Source organism: Mustela lutreola, chromosome 9, assembly GCF_030435805.1.
Source record: "Mustela lutreola isolate mMusLut2 chromosome 9, mMusLut2.pri, whole genome shotgun sequence".
Classification (NCBI taxonomy): domain Eukaryota; kingdom Metazoa; phylum Chordata; class Mammalia; order Carnivora; family Mustelidae; genus Mustela; species Mustela lutreola.
In genome coordinates, this window is record NC_081298.1 from 46,224,073 (window position 1) to 46,248,376 (window position 24,304).

Below are 24,304 nucleotides of genomic sequence, written 5' to 3' on the forward strand. Positions count from 1 at the left end.
ATTCAACGTAAAATTATCTAGGTTTATGTGTTTTCCTGGAAACTGTCTGTGGCATTTGACCAATTTCCAAAGGAGTTCATAGCACAAAATAGTAGAAAAGGAATTTGTTATTAAAACTGAGTGATGCTTTTTATATTATAAGCTTTGATGTTTGCCCTTTGTCTTGCAAATGTCCTTCATTTATCCAGTAAACATTTATTGTTTCTCGTGTGCCAGATAGTATTCTGAGTGTCATTGATATAAAAGAAAAACAAAAATGCAGACAAAAATTCCTGACCTCATGGAGCTTACATTCTTCCTGAAATGGACAATAAGCACAAAAACTGAGTGAATTGTGTACTGTGTTAGAGTGATGAGTGCTGTGAAGAAAATTAAAGCAGGTGAAGAAATATCTGGGAAGGTGAAGATGTTGTGATTCTAGAAAAGGTGATTAGCGAAGGCCTCACCAACAGATGACTTTGAATAAAGACCTGGAGAATATGAAGAAGTAAACCATGTAGGTGTTTGCAAGAAGAGCATTTCAGGCAGAGTGAATAGCCAGTGCAGAGGCTCTAGGGCATGTACCCAGGATATTGACTATATGGAGGCAAAGATGGAAGCCAAGAGCCCAGTTAGGAAGCTCTTTAGCAGCCATTCAAGGGAGCCAGCATGGTGGCAGTGAAAATGATAAGAGGTAGTTAGATTTTAAATATGTTTTGATGGTTAAACTACTGGATTAGCTAATAGATTCAATGCTGGTTTGATGACTCCACGGCATTTTATCTGAGCAGTTGAAAAATGATCTGAGCAACTGATGAAGAAGACTGGGAGGTGCTGAGTTGGGGGTGGGGATTCCATTTTGGGCACATTAAGTTTGAGACAGCCAATTGGAGATGTTGAATGAGGAGAGGTCCCGGTTAGAGACTCATCACTATATAGATATAGATGGTGTTTAAAGCTATGAGACTAGATGATTACTCTTATAAGAGTAGAAGTCTAAGTATTAGGCACAGAGGAACACTAACATTGAGAGGCTGGGGAGTCATGGAGCAAAGGCATACAGCAAGAGTGAAAAAAGAGAACCAGGTGAGTGTAGTGGTTTTGAAGCCAAGAAAAGAGCGTGATTCAAGACCAAAGAGTCATGGTCAGATAAGGACTGAAAACTGACTAATGGCTTTCACTGTCTGCAGCTTGTTGGTACCCTAGATAAGGAATATTTCAATTAAAGATAGAGGGAAAAGCTTGATTAAAGAAATCGGTGGATTTCATATCTTAGTAGGTTTTAGGGTAGCCATTCACCATATATCCAACATTCAGCCTTTCTTCTGGAAGAAAGTATACCTTTCAGACCTTAAGTAAGGGTGTTATTTTGCATTTGGCATTACTGACCTGAAAGGGATAGAAGTCCAGCTAGTCAGGTGGCAGCCAGTATAGTACCTACTGGCCCTTGTTTTGGGCTATTGTAGGACCTTAGTTGCTCCAGTGCCTTGATACTCAAGGAATCTTGGGCATGGAAGGAGTGCTTTCTGGGACCAGGGAGGCCTTTGAATGGCCGAACAGTTAGTGGGAAACAAGATCAGTCCCAAATCTGTTTAATTGAAACCATGACTACATTTTGAATATGAGTGGAGGGGAAGAATCAATACAAACTGGACCCTTTCCTGTGAATTAAGGTAGCTCAGAATGAGCAGTATAAACATCTGAATTTCTTTCCTTTCTTTCATGAGATTGACTTTTTGGACCCCGCAGTTGGGTGGGGGCGGGGGTCATGTTTGCACAGAGCCCCACTTCTCTCTTTACCCACTTGGTGCTGTGGGTGCTACAGAATTAGGAACTATTGAGCCCTCTTTAGGTAACAAATTCATTATTAAATTGTCTTGTTAATTTTTTTTTTTTTAATGGCTATCTTGGTTATTAACTGTATTCAGCTAAAACTTAAGAATTGTTTTCTTTTATTTGTATCTTCTCCATGTTGGCAGCCTGTTCGCTCCAGGGTAAAACCAAGAGTCTTTGTCATGACTCTTGTATTCTTTCATGAAATGATTTCAAAAACTATCTGAAAATATTAAGAGAAACAGTTAAATTACATCTAAACTTCGTTTAGAATGCTCTCTATCCATCTGAAGTTCTGATAAAACACACTTTGAACATATAGTCCTTTGCCTAGTTTAACTATGTACCTACGTTTCTGGGGTCTTCCTTTAAAACCTGAATTGTTTCCCAAATCATTCCTGGTAATGTTTATCTCTGGCACTTTTTGTGTATGTAATATTTGACAGAATATGTGGATTTTATACTTTTAGGACAGTTTTAGAAGACGACAGAAAGAAAAAAGAAAGAGAATGAAGGTGAGTTTTAATTAATTTCATAAGATTGGCAATAGCATAAGTTTACGGTGTGGGAGAAAGATGTTTATTGCAGCAGCTTTATTCCTTATCCTGTAGGAGTTGGATAGGGGTGTAATGTCTACCCAGCTGCCTTCTTGCCCAGAGGAAGAATACTGGTGTCAAGTCTTTTCTAAACTCTGGAGTCTGAAAAGATGCACTTGATGCGTGTGGGGTGCTTAGCTATTTGACTTTTTTTGTGATAATCAGGTATTTTTGCAATAAAAATTGTCAACCCTTTATACAGTCTTTTAAGTTACTGCATTCTGTCTACATCTTTGTCAGATTAATCTTCCTGAAACTCTTGTTTCTTTGTCTGGATATGACAAGCGACTTTGTAGTCCCCTTAGAGCCACTTCTCTCTCAAGCTGGCTTGTGGAGTGTAGTCTGATATGGTCCGATATTAGCCACTGAGCTTTTCTGTGCTGTCCTCTAAATGTACCACATCCCTCCTGACTCAGAGTGTTACCTATATTTGCCAGCTCCGCGTGGAATTCATGACTCCCTCACATCTTAGCTTTTCCACTGGGGCCTCCCTTGAGGCCTTGGCCCTAGTCGAGGATGAGCAGTCCTTTTCTTTGAACTTCACTGCTTCTTGCTTGTGGTATTTGTTTTCTTACCTCATTGCATAATGTTCTATAGTTCCTTCTTTAGTTCTTATTTTTCTTGTCCTAACTGGATTTAAAACTTACAGTATTTCCTTTTATTAGAAGTAAGCAAGTTGGGGAACTTAGAAGGGAAAAAAGTAGAGTTATTTATTGTTACACGTAGTTTCAAAACCAGTTAGGTTGAGAGGGGAATATATGCTTTCTACCTTATGTATTACTATTTTCTTTAAGTCAATATCTGCATAAAAAGTATGTTTTACCAGTCAGCCACAATGGTCATCGATTCCAGCTATGATTATAGCTCTAATTAATTGGAAATAGTTTATTCTAGCAAGGTGAAGGGTAAATAAAAGTGGGTTTTCTTAACTATAAATCAAACTCTTGACTAGTTTTTTAACCTTCGTTGTTATATTATTTTTATGTGCCTGAAATCCTTTGTCGAATGTATTCTGAAATTGTCAGTAAACATAATAGAATAGCTTACTGAGGCTTGAATAGATTCTGTGTATCAGAACATTGTTATTATATGTACTTTTAGAACTGTTATTATTAAATACTACAGAGTATTGTTTGCAGGGTGAGTTACCATCAAATCAAATTTTGGACAGTCCTGTAAATGCTAACAGAAATCTGGTTCCTCCTTTTATGTGCTTACAGTGAGGACTCTATTCCCGTACCATCTTTTCTTCCTGTCATCTGACTGTATTGTGATTTAATTTTAATTTCTACATTTGTTTCCACTTACGTTAGAGAGATCAACCAGCTTTCTCTCCTGGTGGAATATTAACCCCTCATGCCTTGGGTTCAAGAAATTCACCAGGTTCTCAAGTAGCCAGTAATCCGAGACAAGCAGCCTATGAAATGAGGATGCAGAATAACTCTGTAAGTGACTGACTTTTACGTGGCACTGAAAAGGGGAGACCATCAGAGGTCTCTTGTGGTTGTATGTGAATTTTGTTACTAAGTCTGGAGTTGTTTTGTGTTGTAGTTTTTCTCAATTTCTTTTTCCTTGAGATATTTTTAACTTTGTTGCATCCATGATTATCAATATGTAAATATCTAAATGATATGAAAGAAAAGAAAATGCATGTAAATATATATAGCTAAGTGGCAGCAGAGTTTCTGTAATGCGAATGGGCCACAGTGCTTCCCCCTTCCCCTAAAGGTACTGGGTGCTAGAAGCATGATGGGGACATCTGAGTATCTCATAGCTGGGGTAAGAGAGAAAGGTGGGTTTTCCCCTTTCTTTCCAGGGATCAGCTATGGGCATTTTATTATATATATTCCTCAGTCTGTCAAATACAGGTATTCCTCACTGCCTAAATTCTTGCTTTCCAACTCAGGCATGGAATAGATTTGAATACATATTTTCAAGTAGCTTTCACTATGCAGATTCTGGTTGCTCTGTACTTAGAAATTCAGGAATTGAATGGATCTGCCACTTGGTATCCCTCCTTGCTTGAACTTAGTGAACCAGACTGAAGAAGCAGATCATCTCAGCCAGCAAGGCTGTAGTCTGTCCAGTAGCTTCCTGTTGTAGTGGTAACACACCATGAGCTCAGAGCACAAGGCAGGGCAGCAACAGGGGTGAGGGAACAGACAATGAATTGATGTACAGCAAATAATCAAAGCTATTGCTTATTTCAGGCTGGTAGGCATAAGAGAGAGTATGTGTTATAAAGAGAGGAAATATATTTTGTAAAGTTTGATATCTAATGTAAATTTTTGTTTTGATATATTCAAGGAAATTGTGTGTTTTGATATTTCATTATTCTAACAGTTACCCTATTGATGCCCCAAATCTTTTATTACAAGGCAATCCTGTATATGGAACTTTTGCCGTATCAGGAGACTGATTTATATTCCTGCAAATTCCCATCTTGAAATTTTAGGACCTTAGCTATGGAATTTGAGAATTCATGAGAATTTGCATCTCCTGAGAGAAGCAGCCTGGGTTTCTGTTATGTTTTTTGTTCTGTTTGATTTTTGTGTTCTTATCTTATTCCTTCCACCATTAACAGTGGGATATGGAGGGTCAGTGAAGGGATTGCAGTGAGACACTTGAATAGAACAGAAAAGGCTGATGCTTTTTCTTAATCTCAGGAAGGCAGGGAGGTTTACACTTTGCCAGCTCTGCTTGCTTTGAGAAGGATTCCAGTATTATATTGAGGCTCCACAGGACTAGACCCATTGTTGATTAATAATGTCTGCCATGGAAGTAGGAATAGAGAGATTGATGATTAAGTTGCTTATTTGATCCTGTTTTAATTCCCCTTGACATAATTATTTCTGTTGCAGTCTTTGCATAGAGGGATTTTCATCTAGAATATTATGAATTTAAGGAAATCACAAGCCTAATTACCACTTCATTTCAAGGGTGATTTTAAAGTTATAGATTTATTGTTGTTTTGTTTGTTTGAGCTGTTCGGCATATTAGTATCTAGTACTGAGTAGTGTCTGCCTGTTGGTCTATACTGTTAATGCTTTACTAGCTGGCTTCTGTTTCCTGATAAATGTGTTTTTAAATTTTGCATTCTGAAATACAGTTTGACTATATCTGTGACCATTTCATAAAATGTAATTGCAAAAAGAGCTTTTTAAAAAGGAATTTGAGAGGTGCCTGGGTGGCTCAGTGGGTTAAATCCTCTGCCGTCGGCTCAGGTCATGATCTCAGAGTCCTGGGATCGAGCCCCACATCGGGCTCTCTGCTCAGCAGGGAGCCTGCCTCTCCCTTTCTCTCTGCCTGCCTCTCTATTTGTGATCTGTCAAATAAATAAATAAAATCTTTTAATAAATATAAAATAAATAAATAAAAAGGAATTTGAATCATTTGGGGTGGTATGTTCAGGAAAGACTTGGTTGGTGGAGAGCAGAAAAGAGCAATAAAGATTTAATATTAAAAAACCACTTTCTGTTTTCCTTTGCCAGTATATTACTTTTGTTACCAGATAAAGATAGTTTGTATCATTTTTGTCAGTTTGGGAAAGTTTGCTTTTTACCCAGCTTCTCTGTACTTAGACAATTGATAGGAATATTGCTTTCATCGTTTAATCCAAATGGATTTAGTGATGGTTTAGAAATTAGTGATAACTTACTGAAAGGTGAGCCACCATTGCCACACCTTCATCTTGCTGTTGATCCTGTATACATATCGGTTCATTTAATCCTTGCTGTAACCAACAAAGAGGACATAATCCCCATTTCAAGTTGAGGCTGACAGAGGTTAAATAAATTGCCCAAGGCCACACACCAGTAAAGATTAGAGTTGGAATGTCAAACTCAGATTTGACTAAAAATATTCATCTCATTTTCAAGTACAATAGCAGCTTCCTGAATTTATGTTTTGTAGTTCGGGTTTTTTTGAACAGTATTGACCATAAAGTGTCAGGAATAAAATGGAAATTACACATTTTTAAAAAATAAGTTATAAACTCACTGAGAAATACAATTTTGCTTTGTTGTAACTTTTTTTGGCATATAGTGTGAACTACATTCATACTGAGTTTTTAGTTGTAGTATCATTAAAGTAGCCTCGTAAGCTCTCAGTTTAAAAATAATTCAGTTTAATCACAATATCTAATATGCTGTGAATAATAGAAGAGAAACTTTATCATGAAAACCTTTTTTGCCACTTGTGGTTTTGGTCTCTTAACATAAAACTAAAGTTGCAGAGAATTTGAATTTTTTACTTAAATGTTAAAATATTTTCAGGTGTTAACTGTGTTCATTGAATTGGCTACAAATGGAAGAAAATAGTGAATTTAAAGTGGTATCTAAGTCTTTGAAATAATGTTTGCATTTTTCTAAGTTACTAATACATTTTTACTTGGACCTTGAATTTTAAACATTATCTATAAAATAATTTAGCAGTTATCTGACAGAGTTTTGTCAAACTTTTGCTTTCCAGATGGTTGTGTGAGGTTGAGCATTTACCATTTAACTTCATTCTCACCAGCACTATTTTGTGTATTATAATTAATACATTTGTATTTTCCTCCTTATAGCTTTGCTGTTTGATTGGTAGAAACTGATCACAAACTCATAACATGAGGGAACCACCGAAGAAAAAAATAATTCCCATCCTTTAATTTTTAAAAATCTATAAAATTAAATTCTTTTTTCTTCTGAAATAATTTTTATTCTAATAATGTTCAGATTCTTTTGAATTTAAGCATAGGAAGCTTAGAACTATATAATTCTTTTTCTGAAGGAGTATGCCAAGAACAGTCTTCATATTTTCTAAATGTACTTACCATATCTATTTAATAGCTTTAAGAGTTGTATTATGAAGCATGATTATAATAGCAGTTGGATGTAACTTCTTATGTGAAATGAATAATTAAATCCTTCCTCTGTAATATCATAATTGTTTGCAGAGTCCTTCAGTATCTCCTAATACGAGTTTCACTTCTGATGGCTCCCCATCTCCAATAGGAGGAATTAAGCGAAAAGCAGAAGACAGTGACAGTGAACCTGAGCCTGAGGATAACGTCAGGTGAAACCATTTTTTGGTAACACTTTGTTATGAAATTGCTGAAATAGATGCTATCTAATTAATGCTATTTAGCTTAGAGCAGCAGTGCCTTCAGATGCTTGCCTGTGATCTTTTTATCCACCAGTAATTAATGTGGAGGGTTAGAATAGTCAGTAAATTCCAGTGAGATGTGTAAGCTATATCTGTTAAATCTAAGTATCTAGATTAGTATGCGTGCAGGTTTTTGTCCTCCAAGCCACTTTTCCCTCTGAGACCAGGCACTAGATCAGCTAGACATGCGGTGTTTAGCTCTGACTATGTGATCTGAATGTTACTGTTTTGAGATTAAATTTTCAAGCTGCTTAACACAGGAAGTTCAGTTACACTTGGATACTTAACATAGTTTATTTTAATCTTCTCAATTGGAAAGGTTCTTCCTCAAATGAAATATGCAAAAGTCATTCAGTTAAGAGATAAATATGTATATTTTTTAAAACCACAAATGTGCGTGTATACAATTACATTTCATGACAAAGAAGTTTCCCTTTAGCTATATACTTAAAATTTCTAATAGGAAACTTTGATTCTTTATCCAGAAATTTGAGATCATTATATAAGATTAATAATCTCTTTTATAATTAAATCCAGATTTGAACCCTGGGTTCCGCATGCAAAAGGCCAATAATCTTAACAATTGTAATTCATTAAGAAGTTAGCAAAATGGTATATTTCAAAATTAAACAATGGTGGTCCACAACTCGTGCTTCTTTTATAGGACATGGATGGTATGTTTGCATTTATGATGAGAAACTTCTCAGGTGTCGTGTATGGTTCTGTATTTTCCTAATGTCCTTTGAAGTTAGATTCTGAGATCTCTGATGGCTTGTGATTGAACATTTTCCTTATCCTCTGTTTCTGCAAGTCTGGATTTTCCTCTTGGAATATGTTATCTGTTTTATTGGGTAGCCATCTTGATCAATACCAGCTTAATAGTTGAATTGATTTGTTAGTACTTCATTGTGTAATCCCAGTGCTGAGAATAGTCAAGGTAGAAATGCTTCTGTCAAAAAGTGCTCGAGACACTTGACGTGTATTTCATTATTTTCTGTAAAACAGTTATAATCCACATCATAGAGGATATTTCTCCTAATTGATGTTCTGTGAATGCATTGGGGCAGGGGAGGGAATTAAAATTGGTGTGGTGTATTCTGGAACATGACTGTAATTAATTAGTAAGATGTGGCACATGGTGGAAAATAGTCCTTAATGAGAATCATCTTGATGTTCTTGATCTGTCCTAATTTGTTTCTTTAGTGTTCTTTGGCTTCTTTGTGTTATGTTTAAATCTTTTAGAGAATGAATAATGAGTACTTAAAAAAGCATTTTGAAAAAGTGGTTCTTTACATGTATTTTCGGTGATTAATAATAATTTAGTGTATTGACTGCTTCTGAGTTCTACCAGAACATACAAACATGTGTGTATGTTTCCTTCACTTAAGCCAACAACTCTTAGCTGAAAGAGGGATGAGGCCCAAGGATGGGAGAATTGGTATAAACATAATTTTCTGCCTGGTTCCTGGAATGTTATTTTACAAACCACTTTTTATCTTTTAAAAAATTACCCATACAAATCTCTTCTTCTTCATCTTCTTTTTTTTTTTTTTTAAGATTTTATTTCTTTATTTGACAGAGAGAGACACAGTGAGAGAGGGAACCCAAGCAAGGGCAGAGGGAGAAGGAGAAGCAGGCTTCCCCCTGATCAGGGAGCCAGACTCAGGGCTTGATCCCAGGACCCTGGGATCATGACCTTAGCCAAAGGCAGACATGTAACAACTGAGCCACCCAGGCACCCCGCAAAACTTTTTTTTTTCTTTTTAAAGTAATTTGGTTGGCTGCTTTGTTTAGTTTAGATGTATTTTAACAAACTGAGGAACTTACATAAAATATCTTCAATATTTGAATCTTACGGTATAGTTTGAGAATTGGTCTACAATCAAAAACAAGTAAAACAGTATTAAAATTTGAGCAAACAAGTGTTCAGTATCTCCTTTAGTAGTATTTTTCTCTTTTTCCAAAATGTAGTTTTATAATGGTCTCATTAGAATTAGTGTTTGGATTTTTGATGTTTGATTGTCTTAATAAATTCTGTGAAAGTGGGCTTTTTTAGATAATTAAATGAAGCTGTGTTAGCATTACTGTTTAACTCATTCACATTTCACCTGGATATTAAGTATAAAATGATTTGGGTGATAAACCAGTGGACAATTATGGAAAGTATTAATTCAACATGAACCGGCTTTGCCTGGGTTTTAGGCTATGGGAAGCTGGTTGGAAGCAGCGGTACTACAAGAACAAATTTGACGTCGATGCAGCTGATGAGAAATTCCGTCGTAAAGTTGTACAGTCTTATGTTGAGGGGCTCTGCTGGGTTCTTCGATATTATTACCAGGTACAGAGAGAATATTTTCCTTTAAACCTAGCTAATCATTTTAGGAAGATCATAATTTCTGTGTATTATTGAGCTTTAATGAAATTAAATCCAGACTCATTCTTTTAAAGCTTCCTGTTCAGAAATTCATTACCTTAAATATTTGTTTATAAAGGCTTTTACACTTCTCAGGTGTTAATATATAAGTAAAGATAATTTTTGCTGTGCTTAAGGATTTCAGCATCAAGTAGTGTGGGTTGAGTGTACTTTGTCTTAATATAATTAAGTATGGTGGTTTTTTAATTGGAAGTAAAAAATAATAGTCACTAATGACTGAACAAAGGACAAAGACTAGAAAATACTAGTAAGAATTTGAAAGGCATTTGAATGATAAAATTTCCTCTGTGTAGTGTAGTGATGTTACATGAAATGCATTCTAATTGGAGTAATCCGTATCTGACTTAAAGCCTTTGATAATTGAGATGTCAGATTGGTGAGAGATTAGGTAGATATATAGGGGATTTTAACACTAGTTGTTAATATCTGGTTTCATTCTCTGAGAGCAAGGCAAGTTAAGTTTGGTGTGATCTAAGAAAAGATGAAGTTTGTTATTAAGTAGAGAGTATAATTTAATGTATTGTCAACTGTATAATAATAAATTCATGTTTTACTTTTGTTCTCAGGATTTTAATTCATTTAGGCATAGAATCAAAATACATATTAAGAGTTGTTTTTTCTATCAGTAAAAACTACTTTTTGATGGGTTTACTTAAATATTTTTATAATAAAGAGAAAATTGTCACAATAAAATACAATAAAGAATTATAAAATGAAACTTTCGGTAATTTTATTTAGTCCCTGTTCAGTGTGATGTCCCTTCCCATCTATATGCTAAGTAAGTAAGTGCCAGCTATCACTGCTCTTCATTTTATTTGATAATGGCTGCTGTAAAATTGGAAATAAATGTAACCAAGCACATTTTAAGGGTAAAAATCTTCACCAAATTGTACTATACAAATTGTATTTACAAAGTTTGGTATTAACTTACTGATTATTAAAGACACTTTGCAGTAGTTTTTAAATCAAGGAGCTATTGATACAAAGTAAAAGTTCAGTTAATCAAAACAACTCTTAGGACTCATGGGGAAAAAAATATATGGAATGTACACTGGAAGTTATGTATTTTATAGGCTAATACTCTAATTTTTATTTGCTTTTCTGTGTCCGTATTGAACGTAGATTTTTGTTTTTGGTTTTTTTTTGTTTGTTTTTGGTTTTTCTTTTTTGTTATGATTCTAGGGCTGTGCTTCCTGGAAGTGGTATTATCCATTCCATTATGCACCATTTGCTTCAGACTTTGAAGGTATTGCAGACATGCCATCTGATTTTGAGAAGGGCACTAAACCAGTAAGCTTAATTATTTAGAGTCATGAAATTCAAAGAATTTTGGCTTAGATAAAAATTGTGTGTCTTATCTTAAACCTTTTTTCTTTCTTGCAGTTTAAACCATTGGAACAACTTATGGGAGTTTTTCCAGCTGCAAGTGGTAACTTTCTACCTCCATCATGGCGGAAGCTCATGAGTGATCCCGTTAGTGTCTTAGTATTTTTAGTATGTTAGTAACTGGATTTTTGTCATGTTTCACGAACATTAGTCACAAGTGCTTTTGCATCTGATAGTTAAAACAGTGAAGTCCAAAAACAAAGTGAAAGTATTGAGTTTTTCTGTATGTTTTTCACCTCCCCCCCCCCCCCCCCCACTTTCCTTGGCTGTGAGAACACTACCTGGTATAAATAAAATTAATTTGTGTTTAGGAGCAATTCTTAAAACTGTTATTTTGTTCTAAGCCTACCTGTAAGTCTTTTTTTTTTTTCTTTTCTTTTGTTCCAGCCATGTGTGGTGGCTACCATTGTTCAGACATCTCTGAGCTTATTTTGTGTGCCAGATAGAAAGGAGAGCCAGGCAAGAAGTAGGAATCGTTAGAGTCCGTAAACTCTTCATTGACTGTGTTGGGTTCACAGTTGTCAGTTATAAAATCCCTCTCTAAAAATGCCCTTATTTTTTTTCATTTTTTAAAAATAAAATTGTTAATTTTGTTTTACTATTGGGATTAATGACCTGAAATCTTATTAACATTTTTTAAAGAAATGAAACCGTATTTTCTCATCAGGCCTGATAACATGAATGAAAGAAATGTCAGATTCTTTAAAACTCAGACATGTGTGACTTTTGTTTTGAATCTTTATTTTTCTCCTTGACATAGGATTCTAGTATAATTGACTTCTACCCAGAAGATTTTGCTATTGATTTGAATGGGAAGAAATATGCATGGCAAGGTAAAATTTAGACATTATTCCTTTTTGTTAAAACAGTTTCCACTTTTTGGTAAACTGTAAATGAACATGATTTAGGTAATGAAAGAATTTCTGTAAAAGATAAATATTTTAAGACTTGGATGTCAAAATTTGATTTTTTTTTTCTATCTACCCTGGCATTGGCAATGATTAATAGTAACATTCTGATAAACAGTAAATAGAGTTAAAGTAGACCGATCGTTCTTTTGTCTTCTCTGATTAATTAATGGGACTTGGGAATTGCTTTCATTTAGTAGCTCATTGACACCTTGTAAGGTTGCTGAGAAATACAGGTTTACAGTTTTTATAAGAATGTCATTTTTAAATTACTACTAAATTTAATGTGTTATTTACCACTCAGCAAATGTGTGATGATGACAATGTAAAACACAATAAAGAAGTCTCGCACATAGTAAGTCCACTATTATTTCATGCCAGAAGCCCTTTCAGCAAATCACTTTAAACTTTGCTTCCACTGTATATTTTTCTAAGATAATTTCATTTGGGAAAACCATGTTTTTACTTCCTGCTTGGTTATTTCCTGTGGTATAGATGACTGGTAACATGACTCAGAGAATTGTGAGATGGGAGGAGGGATAAGTAATAATTTACAAATTGAAAATCATTTTATGAGATTTTAGGGTTGATTTTGGGTTTATGTAGTAAAGGAAATTTCATACTACTTTAGTGGGTTGATAATGGGAAATGCAGCCCACTGATTGGGGTTAGCAGGTATTGTGCTCTATGGTCATATTTTATTGTATGTAAATTGGTTGGAGTCTTAGGTTGTTTTTAAGGTGCTTTGTGGAGGGTATTTTGATTAATAGAAGGAAAGGGCTAAGAGGCAGTAAAGTAAAAATGTAAGTACATAAGTAAGTGTCGAATAAATAAGTAAATATATAAACATGCCGATGTCTTGCTTTCTATATATAATCATCCAGAGGAAAAGTGAGATAGTGCACAATGGTTATAATTTCTTCACATCCTTGCCAACATTTGTTACTTTCTTTTTTTATTCAGTAAATGGCGTATTTAAGTGTTTTTGGTTGAAGTATAATTGACATACAATATCCTGTTTCAGATGTACATCATGGTGATTTGGTATTTTTATAGGTTATGAAGTGATCCCCATGATAAGTCTAATAACCATTTATCACCATACAAAGTTACTACAGTATTACTGACTATATTCCCTATACTGTATATTATATCTCCATGACTGACTTACTTTATAACTAGAAGTTTGTACCTCTCAATCCACTTCACCTAGTTTGCCTATCTCCTCACATTCTTTCCCCTCTGGTAACCAACAGTTTGTTTCCTTATCTGTGAGTTTGTTCATTTGTTTTGTTTTGTTTTTTAGATTACATATGTAAGTGAATTGTATGGTATTTTTCTTTCTCTGTCAGGACCTGTTTCACTTAGCATAGTACCCTGTAGGTTCACTGATGTTGGAAATGGTAAGCTTTCTCTTTTTTATGGCTGAGTAATATTTCATTTTCAATATGCACATATATGTGTGTATACACACACACAAACACACACCGCATCTTTATCCATTTGTCTGTTGATGGACACTTGGGTTAGTTCCATATTTTGGCTATTGTAAATAATGCTGCAGGGAACATAGGGGTGCATTTATCTCTTCAGATTGCTATTTTTCTTTTCTTTGGATAAATATCCAAGGGTGGAAATGCTGGATTGAATGGTGTTTCTATTTTTAACTTTCTGAGAAACATCTAAACTGCTTCCCATCGTGGCTGCGTGTAAGAGTTCCCTTTTCTCCACATCCTCACAAACACTTTTTTGTTGTTGTTTTTCTTTTTGGTGATAGCCAATCTTAAAGATGTGAGGTGATGTTTCATTGTGGTTTTGATTTGCATTTACCTGGTAATTAGTGATGTTGAGCACCTTTTCATGTGTCTGTTGCCCATCTGGATGTCTTCTTTGGAAAAAAATGTTCAAATCCTCTGCCCATTTTTTAATTGGGTTTATTTATTTATTTTTGGGTATTAAGTTGTGTAAGTTTCCTGTATGTTTTGGGTATCAACCCCTTATTGGATGTATGATTTGGAAATATCTTCTCCCATTCAGTAGGTCGCCTTTTCATTTTGTTGATTGTTTCCTTTGCTGAAACAAAAGCTTTTTAGTCTGATGTAGTCCCATTTGTTTATTTTAGCTTTTGTGGCCCTTTCCTGAAGAAACTGGTCCAAAAAAAATATTGCTGAGGCTGATGTCAAAGAGCTTACTGCCTGTGGTTTATAGTTTTAGGTCTGACATCCAAGTCTTTAATTTTGAATTTATTTGTGCACATGGTGCAAGAAAATGGTCTAGTTTTACTCTTCTGAATGTAGCTTTCTGGTTTTCCCCACACCATTTCTTGAAAGACTGTCTTTTCCCATTGTATATTCTTGCCTCCTTTATCATAGATTAATTGACTGTATATATTTGGGGGTTTTTCTGGGCTCTTTGTTTTATTCCACTGATCTATGTGTTTGTTTTCATGTCATACCATACTGTTCTGATTGCTATAGCTTTGTCGTATGATTTGAAGTCAGCGAGTGTGAGACCTCCAGCTTTGTTCTTTCTCGAGGTTGCTTTGGTTCTTTGGTGTCTTTGTAGTTCCATACAAATTTTAGGATTCCTTGTTCTAGTTCTATGGTAAATGCCAGTGGTATTCTGATAGGGATTGCATTTAATATATAGTTTGCTTAGGATAGTATGGACATTTTAACAGTATTCTTCCAATCCCATCAGCATGTAATATCTTTTCCATTTATTTGTGTCTGGTTTTTTTTTTTTAATAATGGCCATCCTAAGGGGTATGAAGCAGTATCTTTTTTTTTTTTTTTAATGAAGCAGTATCTCACTGTGCTTTTGTATTTTCCTAATTATTGGTGATGTTGAGCATTTTTTTCATGTTCTTCTTAGCTATTTCCGTATCTTTGGAGAAATGTCTTTTCAAGTCTTTTGCTCATTTTTAAATTAGATTTATTTATTTATTTATTTATTTGACACGCAGAGAGAGAGAGATCACAAGTAGGCAGAGCAGCAGGCAGAGACAGAGGGGAAGCAGGCTCCCTGCTGAGCAGAGAGCCCGATGTGGGGCTCGATCCCAGGACCCTGAGATCGTGACCTGAGCCGAAGGCAGAGGCATTAACCCACTGAGCCACCCAGGCACCCCGGTTTTTGTTTTTATATTGTAGGAGTACTTTATATATTTTGAACACCAGTCTCTTATATATGATTTTGTATTTATTTTCTTCCCTTTTGTGATTGTCTTTTTACTCTGTTTGACAGTGTCCTTTGATGCACAAAGTTTTTAATTATGAGGGAGATTCAGTTTCTGTTGGACTATTTTGTCGTTCCTGTGTTTTTGGTGTTATATGCAAGAAGTCATTGCCAAATCCAGTGTCATAAAACGCCCCCCCACCCCGCGTGTTTTAGGAATTATATAGTTTTAGCTGTTAACATTTAGGTCTTTGATCCATTTTGAGTTTACTTTTGTATAGGATGTAAGGTTAGAGTCCATCTTCATTCTTTTGCTATGGATATCCATTTTCCCCAGCACCATTTGTTGAAACAACTGCTCTTTCCCCATTGAACAATCTTGCCACCCTTATTGGAAATTATTTGACTGTGTATCTGAGGGCTTACTTGTGGGCTCTCTATTCCACTGCCTAATACGCCTATCCTTACGCCAGTACCAAACTGTTTTAATTACTGTAGCTTTAGTAAGTTTTGTCATCGAGTGGTGGGAGTCCTCCAACTTTATTTTTCTTCTTCAAAGTTGTTTTGGCTCTTTGGGGGCCCTTGAGATTCCAAATGAATTTTAGGATGAGTTGAAACTCAGACCTTTAATACTTTTATATTTTATGTAAGTATTTTCAGTTATTAGACTGCAGCAAGAACATAACTTTTTTGAGGTCAAATTTAGTACTGTGAGGAGTTATAGTTATTCCCCATGTCTTTAAAACTTGTTAAAAGTAATGGTAATACTTAAGTTCTTACCTAAGTTGCATGCATCTTAAAATGATAGAAGATAAAATATATCTGGGTAGTTTTTTGACATTTACTGAACTCTTGCAATGTTGTGTTTTTGTAGTATTTCCTTAATATATGTAAGAGGAATATAGAATACCCATTTCTAATGCTACATATTTTATGAACAGAGTATTTTAAGTCCTTTGATCAAAGTCACACAGTGGCTGAACTAAGATTGGACCCAGGGAGTGTGACTACTGTGTATTTACCTAAGTGCTGTCACTACTTGGGTTACTTATGTTGTTGAGGTAGTGCATGTTAACGTAATAAATAAGTACTCAGGAGAAATTAGCTGTAAATGTCATTTTTACTATCAGCTCACTCAAGAACTAAATTTATCACATCTGGGTATAAGGCATTTCTTTCTGTCTTGCACAGTAGGGCTGATTTTTTGTTTAGTAACCTTATTGCTTTCATTAGCACTGCAAGTTGCTTACCAGTTGGAGCTGGCTTTTAGAGTTGATATTGTAGGACAGTCTTTCTGATAATTTGTTTAGGTCTTAAGTGTATGACTAAACAAAACTTGAACAACTCCCTGCATTTTTTCCATGTATATGTTCACCAGTAGATGAAACAGCCTAACTTTGGTGATAGATGATAATATTCTTGAAATCACTTTTTAGGCCCTTCAGAATTCACTTAGTTTCTTTTTAACTTTAAAAAATGCATATTTCCCTTCTAGATAATGAAATTGAACCTGTTTCTAAACTTTGAAAATATGGTAGCTAAATAATTAATGACAACTTTGGGAACCTTTCATTTCTCTCATTTTAAAGGGAACAGTCACAATTGTGGCAGTTTGGACTGGCAATAGTTTCTAATTAGCATTTCTCTTTTCTTTTTTTTTACACTTTTTATTTTGTCAAAAGACTACTGTATACAGTATAACATATACATGTGGTTCAATAACTTTGTATATCTTTCTAGAAATAGATACTGTATTACTGGTGTGCTGCTTTGAAAATTATGAATGTAGGTTGAAACAAAACAATTACTTTAATTCCAGCACATTCCATAGGACAGTTTTCAGCCTGAATATGAACAGCTTGGATCCTACCCAGCCCCCAAGATTACTTAAGGAAGTCCTTAAACACTTTTTATATCTAAATTAGTTATAACGTTTTGAAATGTAAAAAACAGAATGCTGTGCAGTTTTAGAGCTGGAAGACATTCCATGTATTTATTCACATTGAACAGACCTTCTGAATATTTTAGTTGAAAACAAAGTCCTAGAAAGATGAAAGGACAAGTTCAGACTCTTTGCAGATTAACTGGCTTGCTCAAGGACATCCTCGTAAGTAAGGCAAGAGAACATAGACTGGTGTCCAGGTGGCCACTTGTTCATTTAATTTAAAAGTTTTATCATCATGGAGTTAAGATTCTGCAAACATGGTTTTTTATATGAGCTATCTTAAGGATGGAAAATATATGAAACTTCTTTCTTCTCTGAACACATGGAAAGTATTTGCATCTGAGTTTTGAATAGAGTTCAATTCCAAAATGTTTTTACGGCAACAGGGATATTCTACTAGAATCGTTTATTTGAACGAGTAATAAGTTGAATTTGGGTGATCCTAATAGCTCAGTGGTTGGTGTGCGTTTCTTTCTCCAGGTGTTGCTCTGTTGCCTTTTGTGGACGAGCGAAGGCTGCGAGCTGCTCTAGAAGAGGTTTACCCAGACCTCACTCCAGAAGAGAGTAAGAACTCTGCTTCCACTTGGTCTCAACATTGAGTCTGTATCTTACAGACATTATATTTCTGTATAGTATTAGACTCTCTTTTCCATTTGTCAAATTTCACATACAAGGGGCATAAACTGTTGATTTTTACTTCTTCATAAGAAAAGTCAACTTTGCTTCTTAAAATGCATTATCCAAATTGAATAGTAAATACAGTTGTTGTTTTTTTTAAACTTACAAGTGTTAGATTTATTAAAAAGCAATACTTTGAGGGGTACTAGGGTGGCTCAGTCAGTTAAGCATCTGACTGTTGATCTCAGCTCACTTTTTGGTCTCAGTGTTGTGAGTTCAAAGTTCACAGTGGGCTCCATGCTAGTTGTCGAGCCTGCTTTAAAAAACACACACACACACACACACACAAAAACAGCGTTTCAGGAATATCCTTTGACTTTCTGATTCCTTTTTTTTTTTTTTCCCTTTTTACATTTATTTATTTATTTTAGAGAGGGCAAGCATGCATGAGCAGGGGTAGGGGAGGAGGGAGAGGAAGAGAGAGAATCCTCAAGCAGGCTCTGCCTTGAGTGTGGAGCCCAACGTGGGGCTCAATCCCAGGACCTTGAGACCATGACCTGAGCCGAAATGCAGAGTCAGCCACTTCACCAGCTGTGCCACCTAAGTGCCTGCCCCTTGACTTTTTGATTCTTACATGACATGCACACACAAAACTAATTTTCCATGCTGTGAGTGTATTAATTTCCTCTGTGTCCCTTCTTTCCTTCATCCCCTCCAATAAGTTAACTTTGTTTGAAAAGCTATGTTGAAATAAAGGCATTTACTTAGTATGCTAACCTGAAATGTTATTGGTATGGAGTCGCATTTAAAATACTGACAGTTAAAAGTGTTGGAAAATTGCAAAGCTAGACTCTATTGGAAAATTTATTTAATACCAGTATAATAAACCTATAGAAATAATTTCTCTGTCAGCCATCCTTAGAGTAGTCTTTGTTATCAGATGGTGTAATTTGTTTGGGTTTGCTCAGGAAATGGTTATGTATTTCTTACAGTAAGAAATTGAGTTCTATATAAGTTTATCCCTTATCTTACAGTACTATATTGAAATATGTTTTAGTGATAATATTTTCTGACAGTCTTTGATCTTTGAAACCTTAATGTCAAACTTGTTTTTCTTCTACAGAGACCTCACACATTTAGGTCTGTCACTTTTAAATTATTTTTTGTAGGGACACTCAGCTCTTAAGTGTCTGTCTGCCTTTGGCTCAGGTCATGATCTCGGATCCTGGGGTCAAGCCCTGCATCGGGTTCCCTGCTCAGTGGGAAGCCTGCTTCTCTCTCTCCCACTCCCCCTGCTTGTGTTCCCTCTCTCGGTGTGTCTCTGTCTGTCATATAAAAAAAAATCTTTAAGAAATAAAAAGTATATTTTATTGTAGACCTTATACTAAAGTTTTTAAAATTTAGATGTTTCTTTTTATTTTATTCTCATAAAGTTGCTCTTGCAGATATAATTGTTTGATCTTATTTCTTTCCTTATTTTCCCCCCAGCTAAAAGAAACAGTCTTGGAGGTGACATCTTATTTGTGGGCAAACATCACCCACTCCATGACTTCATTTTAGAACTCTACCAGACAGGTTCCACAGAGGTATGATCTCTTTTTCCATCATGAAGTGCTTTTAGACAGTATAATCGGTTAATTCATCAGAAATATATCTGTTAAATCTATTTATTTATTTATTTATTTTAAAGATTTTATTTATTGATTGGATAGAGAGATCACAAGTAGGCAGAGAGGCAGGCAGAGAGAGAGGAGGAAGCAGGCTCCCCGCTGAGCAGAGAGACCGATGCGGGGCTCGATCCCAGCACCCTGGGATCATGACCTGAGCCGAAGGCAGAGGCTTAACCCTCTGAGCCACCCAGGCGCCCCACATTTGTTAAATTTAGATAAAATAGAAACAAGTGGGGTGCCTGAATGGCTCAGTCAGTTAAGCTTCTGCCTTCAGCTCAGTCATGATCCTGTGGTCCTGGGATCAAGTTCTACATTGGGCTCCCTGCTCAGCAGAGAGTCTGCTTCTCCCTCTACCGCTTCCCAAAGCTCATGGACACATGCTTGCTCTCTCTCAAAAATAAATAAATAATATCTTTTACAAAAAGAAAAAGAGGGCACCTGGGTGGCTCAGTGGTTTAAGGCCTCTGCCTTCGGCTTAGGTCATGATCCCAGGGTCCTGGGATCAAGCCCCACAATGGGCTTTCTGCTCAGCAGGGAGCGGGCTTCCTCCTCTCTCCTTCTCTGCCTGCCTCTTTGGCTACTTGTGATCTCCGTCTGTCAAATAAATAAAATCTTTTAAAAAAAAGAAAAAGGAAAATAAGAAAATGTACCATTTTAATCTTTAAAAACCATTTTAAAAGTATATAATTTTGTGGCATTAAATCTATGTACAGTGTTGAGCAGCCATTCACCACTATCCACTTTCAGAACTTATCATCCCAAATAGAAACTGTTATCCCTTAACAATACCTCTCCATTCTCTCCCCTTATTTCTGATAACCTGTCTTCTACTTTCTGTCTCTGAATTTACCTGTTTTTGGAAGTGGAATAAATGGAATCCTATAATATTTGTCCTCTTGTGTCTGACTTATTTTACTTCGTGTAATGTTTCCAAGGTTCATCCATGTTGTAGCACGTATTAGGGCTTCCTTTTATGACCATAGTATGTATACACCGCATTTTCTTTGTCCATTTATCTGTTGGTGGAAACTTGGGTTGTTTCCTCCTCCTGGCTTTTAAGAATAATGCTACTCTGAACTTTGGTGTACACGTATATATGTGAATCCCTGCTTTCCATTCTTTTGGGTTTATGATCAGGAATGTATTTTTCTACAGCCAGTGGATGTACCACCTGAACTATGTCATGGGATTCAAGGAAAGTTTTCTTTGGATGAAGAAGCTGTTCTTCCAGATCAGTAAGCATTCATTTGTGCACATTGGGGTGACTGGGAGGAAGTTTAGCTAGCATTTTTTCCTTATTGCCCAAATGTTTTATTTTCTAGTAGTAGTAAGAAAACAAAACAACAGAGAACCTGCTGGACTATAAAAATACTTGGGGTCAGAGCCCACCTCTTCAGCCTAGTAGCTGTATCACTGTGTGCAGGGAGCCCCTGGGGGTCCCTAAAGCCCTTACAGGAGATCCATGAGTTCACGGCTATTTTTATAATAATACTAAGATGCTATGATATTATTTGCTTTTCTCATTCTCTTTCTCTCTTGAGTGTACAGTGGAGTTGTCCAGAAGCTGAATGTAGTGTGGTAGCTATCTCAAGAGATTGAATCAGAAGCAGATAAGAGAATCCAGCTATTAAGATAGATATTAAGCCAGATATTAAAGAAATTTTCAAAAATGTAAGACAATGACCTTCTTTTTTTTTTTTTTTTTTTTTGCTTGGTAAAATGGTTTTTCATTAAAAATGTTATTTATGTTAACATGTAATAGGTTTATTACTGTTATCTTTAAATTAGTATTTTAGAAATTTCTTAGTTTTAATTTTTAATAGGTAAATATTGATACACATAACCAACATAACCAGAAGCTCTTTGAGGTCCTTGATTTTTAGAAATGTTTTAAAGGGATTCTGAGATCAGTTGTTTGGGAATTGCTGGTCGGTCATATCTTCCTCTTTTGTAGATAATGGGTGGTTTTCCAAAGTGATTATACTATTTTGTAATCTCAGTGGCAGTTTGTGAGAGATCTTGTTGCTCTACATTCTTGCAAACCCTTGGAATTGATTGTCATGACCTTAATTTCTGTCAGTTTAGTGGATGCTTATTGGCACCTTGTGTCTTATAGATGCATTTCTCTAATTACTAATGAAATTGAATGCCATATGTTATATTTATTAGCCATTAGGTTTCCCTCATTTACCAAGTACCTGTTCTGTTCTTCTGTGCCCCTTTCTGGTTTGTTTGTATCCTTTACAAATTCTGATATGAACCGTTTGCCCAAAATAGTTTTCTGTTGAGATTACAAGCAAGGAAGACAGGGTCCTTTTTTTAAAGATGTAATTGGTTGTGTCATTTTTTTGTTGGTACATTTTAATGATTTCTCTTTCCTAAAGCAACGTTTTAATTCCACTTGTCCAAAAGGTTACAACTTACTCCCTTTTTTCTCTTTAGGATAGTATGTTCTCCTGTCCCCATGTTAAGGGATCTGACACAGAATACTGCAATCAGGTAAGTCTTCAAAAATTAATGTCGTTTGATCAAAACACAGCTCTGAACTTCCAGATAAGTTTAAGAAGATCCCTGAATCACAAGGAAATGGCAGCTATTATTCCACCAGTGTTTTGAGATTGGAGAGTCCCTGTGTTGCAGACCTCAGAACAGAGCCTCTTGACTTTAAATTATGTATATTGTTAAGGTTACTGATTTAACAAGCTTGCTTCTCTGCTTACTGGTTTCCCCTGACAACCTCTTAATTCTTCCTGGATTAGGAAAGTAGGAGGTAGAAAGTAGGAGTTTCTAAGAGTAGTTTACTATGTAGGAGCAAACAGACCTCTTTACCCCAGAGACCCACACAGCTTCTCTTGTGTTATAACAGATTATTTTAATTATATTTACAGGTGTGGCCCTGCAGCATTTAAAAACAAAACATTACATACTTTATTTTGGTTGAGATAGAATAATTTTGCAGAAATGTTTACCAATAATTATTATAAACTAAAATTAGATCATTTCTGCTACCTGGAAAAATGTATTTCATTTCTTTTCTTTTCTTTTCTTTTCTTTCTTTCTTTTTTATTTTCAAATTTTTTTAAATTAACATAATGTATTTGTTTCAGGGTACAGGTCTATGATTCATCAGTCTTCACACAACACACAGCACTCAACACAGCACACACCCTCCCCAGTGTCCAACACCCAGCCACCCCATCCTTTCCACCCCCCATATTTAATTTCTTGCATTTCTTCATACAGCATTCTGTATGTGTAAAATATAATGTGACTGTTTTGAATAAAAACCAACACACTTATTACTCATTTGCTTAATTCTTATATGTAATTACAAATCTCGATTGCAGGATTTATGTTACCATTTTCTTCAGTCTTTGGGCAAGACTAAGGAAAACACATCCTAGTAATTCAAGGATTTTGTAAAAGCCTGCTTGCGAAGACTGTTACTGAATCCTTCTCTCCAAGTCATTGTTACTATTTCTCTTACTCTTCAGAAGTATTTTGGATTTTATTTAAATTTATCATTGTAAAGTGTGAGCATATTTATTTTCCTATTAATAGATTTAGATAGATAGCAACTGCCACTTTAGAGGAGCTTTTATTTAAAGAAAACTGTCATGAATTTGGAAAATCTTTCTAAATTAGTTGCTTTTATCTTTACACACATTTTTAATTTATCTTTACATGTAATTTGTTCTGGCTCTCTGTCTTTGGGTTCTTCTGTTAAGGGTGGAGTTTAGAATTGTGGGCCATGCTCTTGCACCCATCACAAATAGTCTGGTTCAGGTAGATCCAGTGTGGACATTTTATTAATCCATGGGATCTCTCTGCCTTGAAACAGTGCTTCAGGCCAGTTAATCCTACCAGTTCCATCCTTGGATTGTCACATGCTTGCTGATGCTCCCCAGTTCTGCATGTTTTCAGGGGCCTTTCTGCCCAGCCCTTTAGAAGTACTTAACTTTTTTTTTCTACTTAACTTTACAATTAGGACAGAAAGACTTGTCCAAGGGAAGAATTATAAAATTGGCAAATCCTCTAACTTCTGTGTGTATTTTGGTGTTATTGTTGGCTGGTTGGTTCTGAGCCTGAAGAAGGCCTTTGATATTATTTGGTATCCCTTGTGTTCTCCTAAGATTATTAAACTTAACAAGACAAATACCAGATCTAGGTAGAAATTCAGACATATGTTGAAAACTTTATAATAAAATCAATTTGAGTTAATGTCCTAGAGATTTATGAAAGACCACATTCACTTTTACCTTATAAGCTAATTTTCAGTGTTTCCTATGAGGGGTAATGAGGTTGATCCAGTTTATTGCAGTTTTTGTGTGTGTGTTTGGGGGCTTGTTTTTCATCCCAGTCTTGTGTTTGTTTTATAAATGAAAATCTGAGAATGCAGGCTTTGGTTCCAATTGCTGGTTATTTCCATTTTGACTCCTGTCAAATTTTTTTTCCCTTCTCTGTTTGTATGCCTCCAGTATTCCATCCCATATTTGAGAAGTTCTTCAAGTTGAGTTTAGGTGGGTTTTCCTACCACATAGCTCTTACCTGTAGTGTTAAAAAGGCATATGATAAGAGGTTATTGAAGTGTTTAAGTTCCTAGAAGGACTCTT

The 24,304-nt window shown here is 35.5% G+C and overlaps 1 protein-coding gene across 2 annotated transcripts in view; it reads left to right on the plus strand.

Annotated features, from left to right (window-relative positions):
- The window catches only part of XRN2 (5'-3' exoribonuclease 2), a 90,935-nt gene that overhangs the window by 40,538 nt on the left and 26,093 nt on the right, over positions 1-24,304 (plus strand). For both annotated transcript variants that reach the window (XM_059134193.1, XM_059134194.1), the window contains 11 exons: positions 2,283-2,327; positions 3,722-3,853; positions 7,348-7,466; positions 9,759-9,894; positions 11,173-11,280; positions 11,374-11,463; positions 12,137-12,209; positions 17,884-17,967; positions 19,510-19,607; positions 20,847-20,926; positions 22,134-22,190. In XM_059134193.1, coding sequence (XP_058990176.1) covers positions 2,283-2,327; positions 3,722-3,853; positions 7,348-7,466; positions 9,759-9,894; positions 11,173-11,280; positions 11,374-11,463; positions 12,137-12,209; positions 17,884-17,967; positions 19,510-19,607; positions 20,847-20,926; positions 22,134-22,190 — 1,022 coding nt within the window. The remainder of the gene's footprint in view (positions 1-2,282; positions 2,328-3,721; positions 3,854-7,347; positions 7,467-9,758; positions 9,895-11,172; positions 11,281-11,373; positions 11,464-12,136; positions 12,210-17,883; positions 17,968-19,509; positions 19,608-20,846; positions 20,927-22,133; positions 22,191-24,304) is intronic.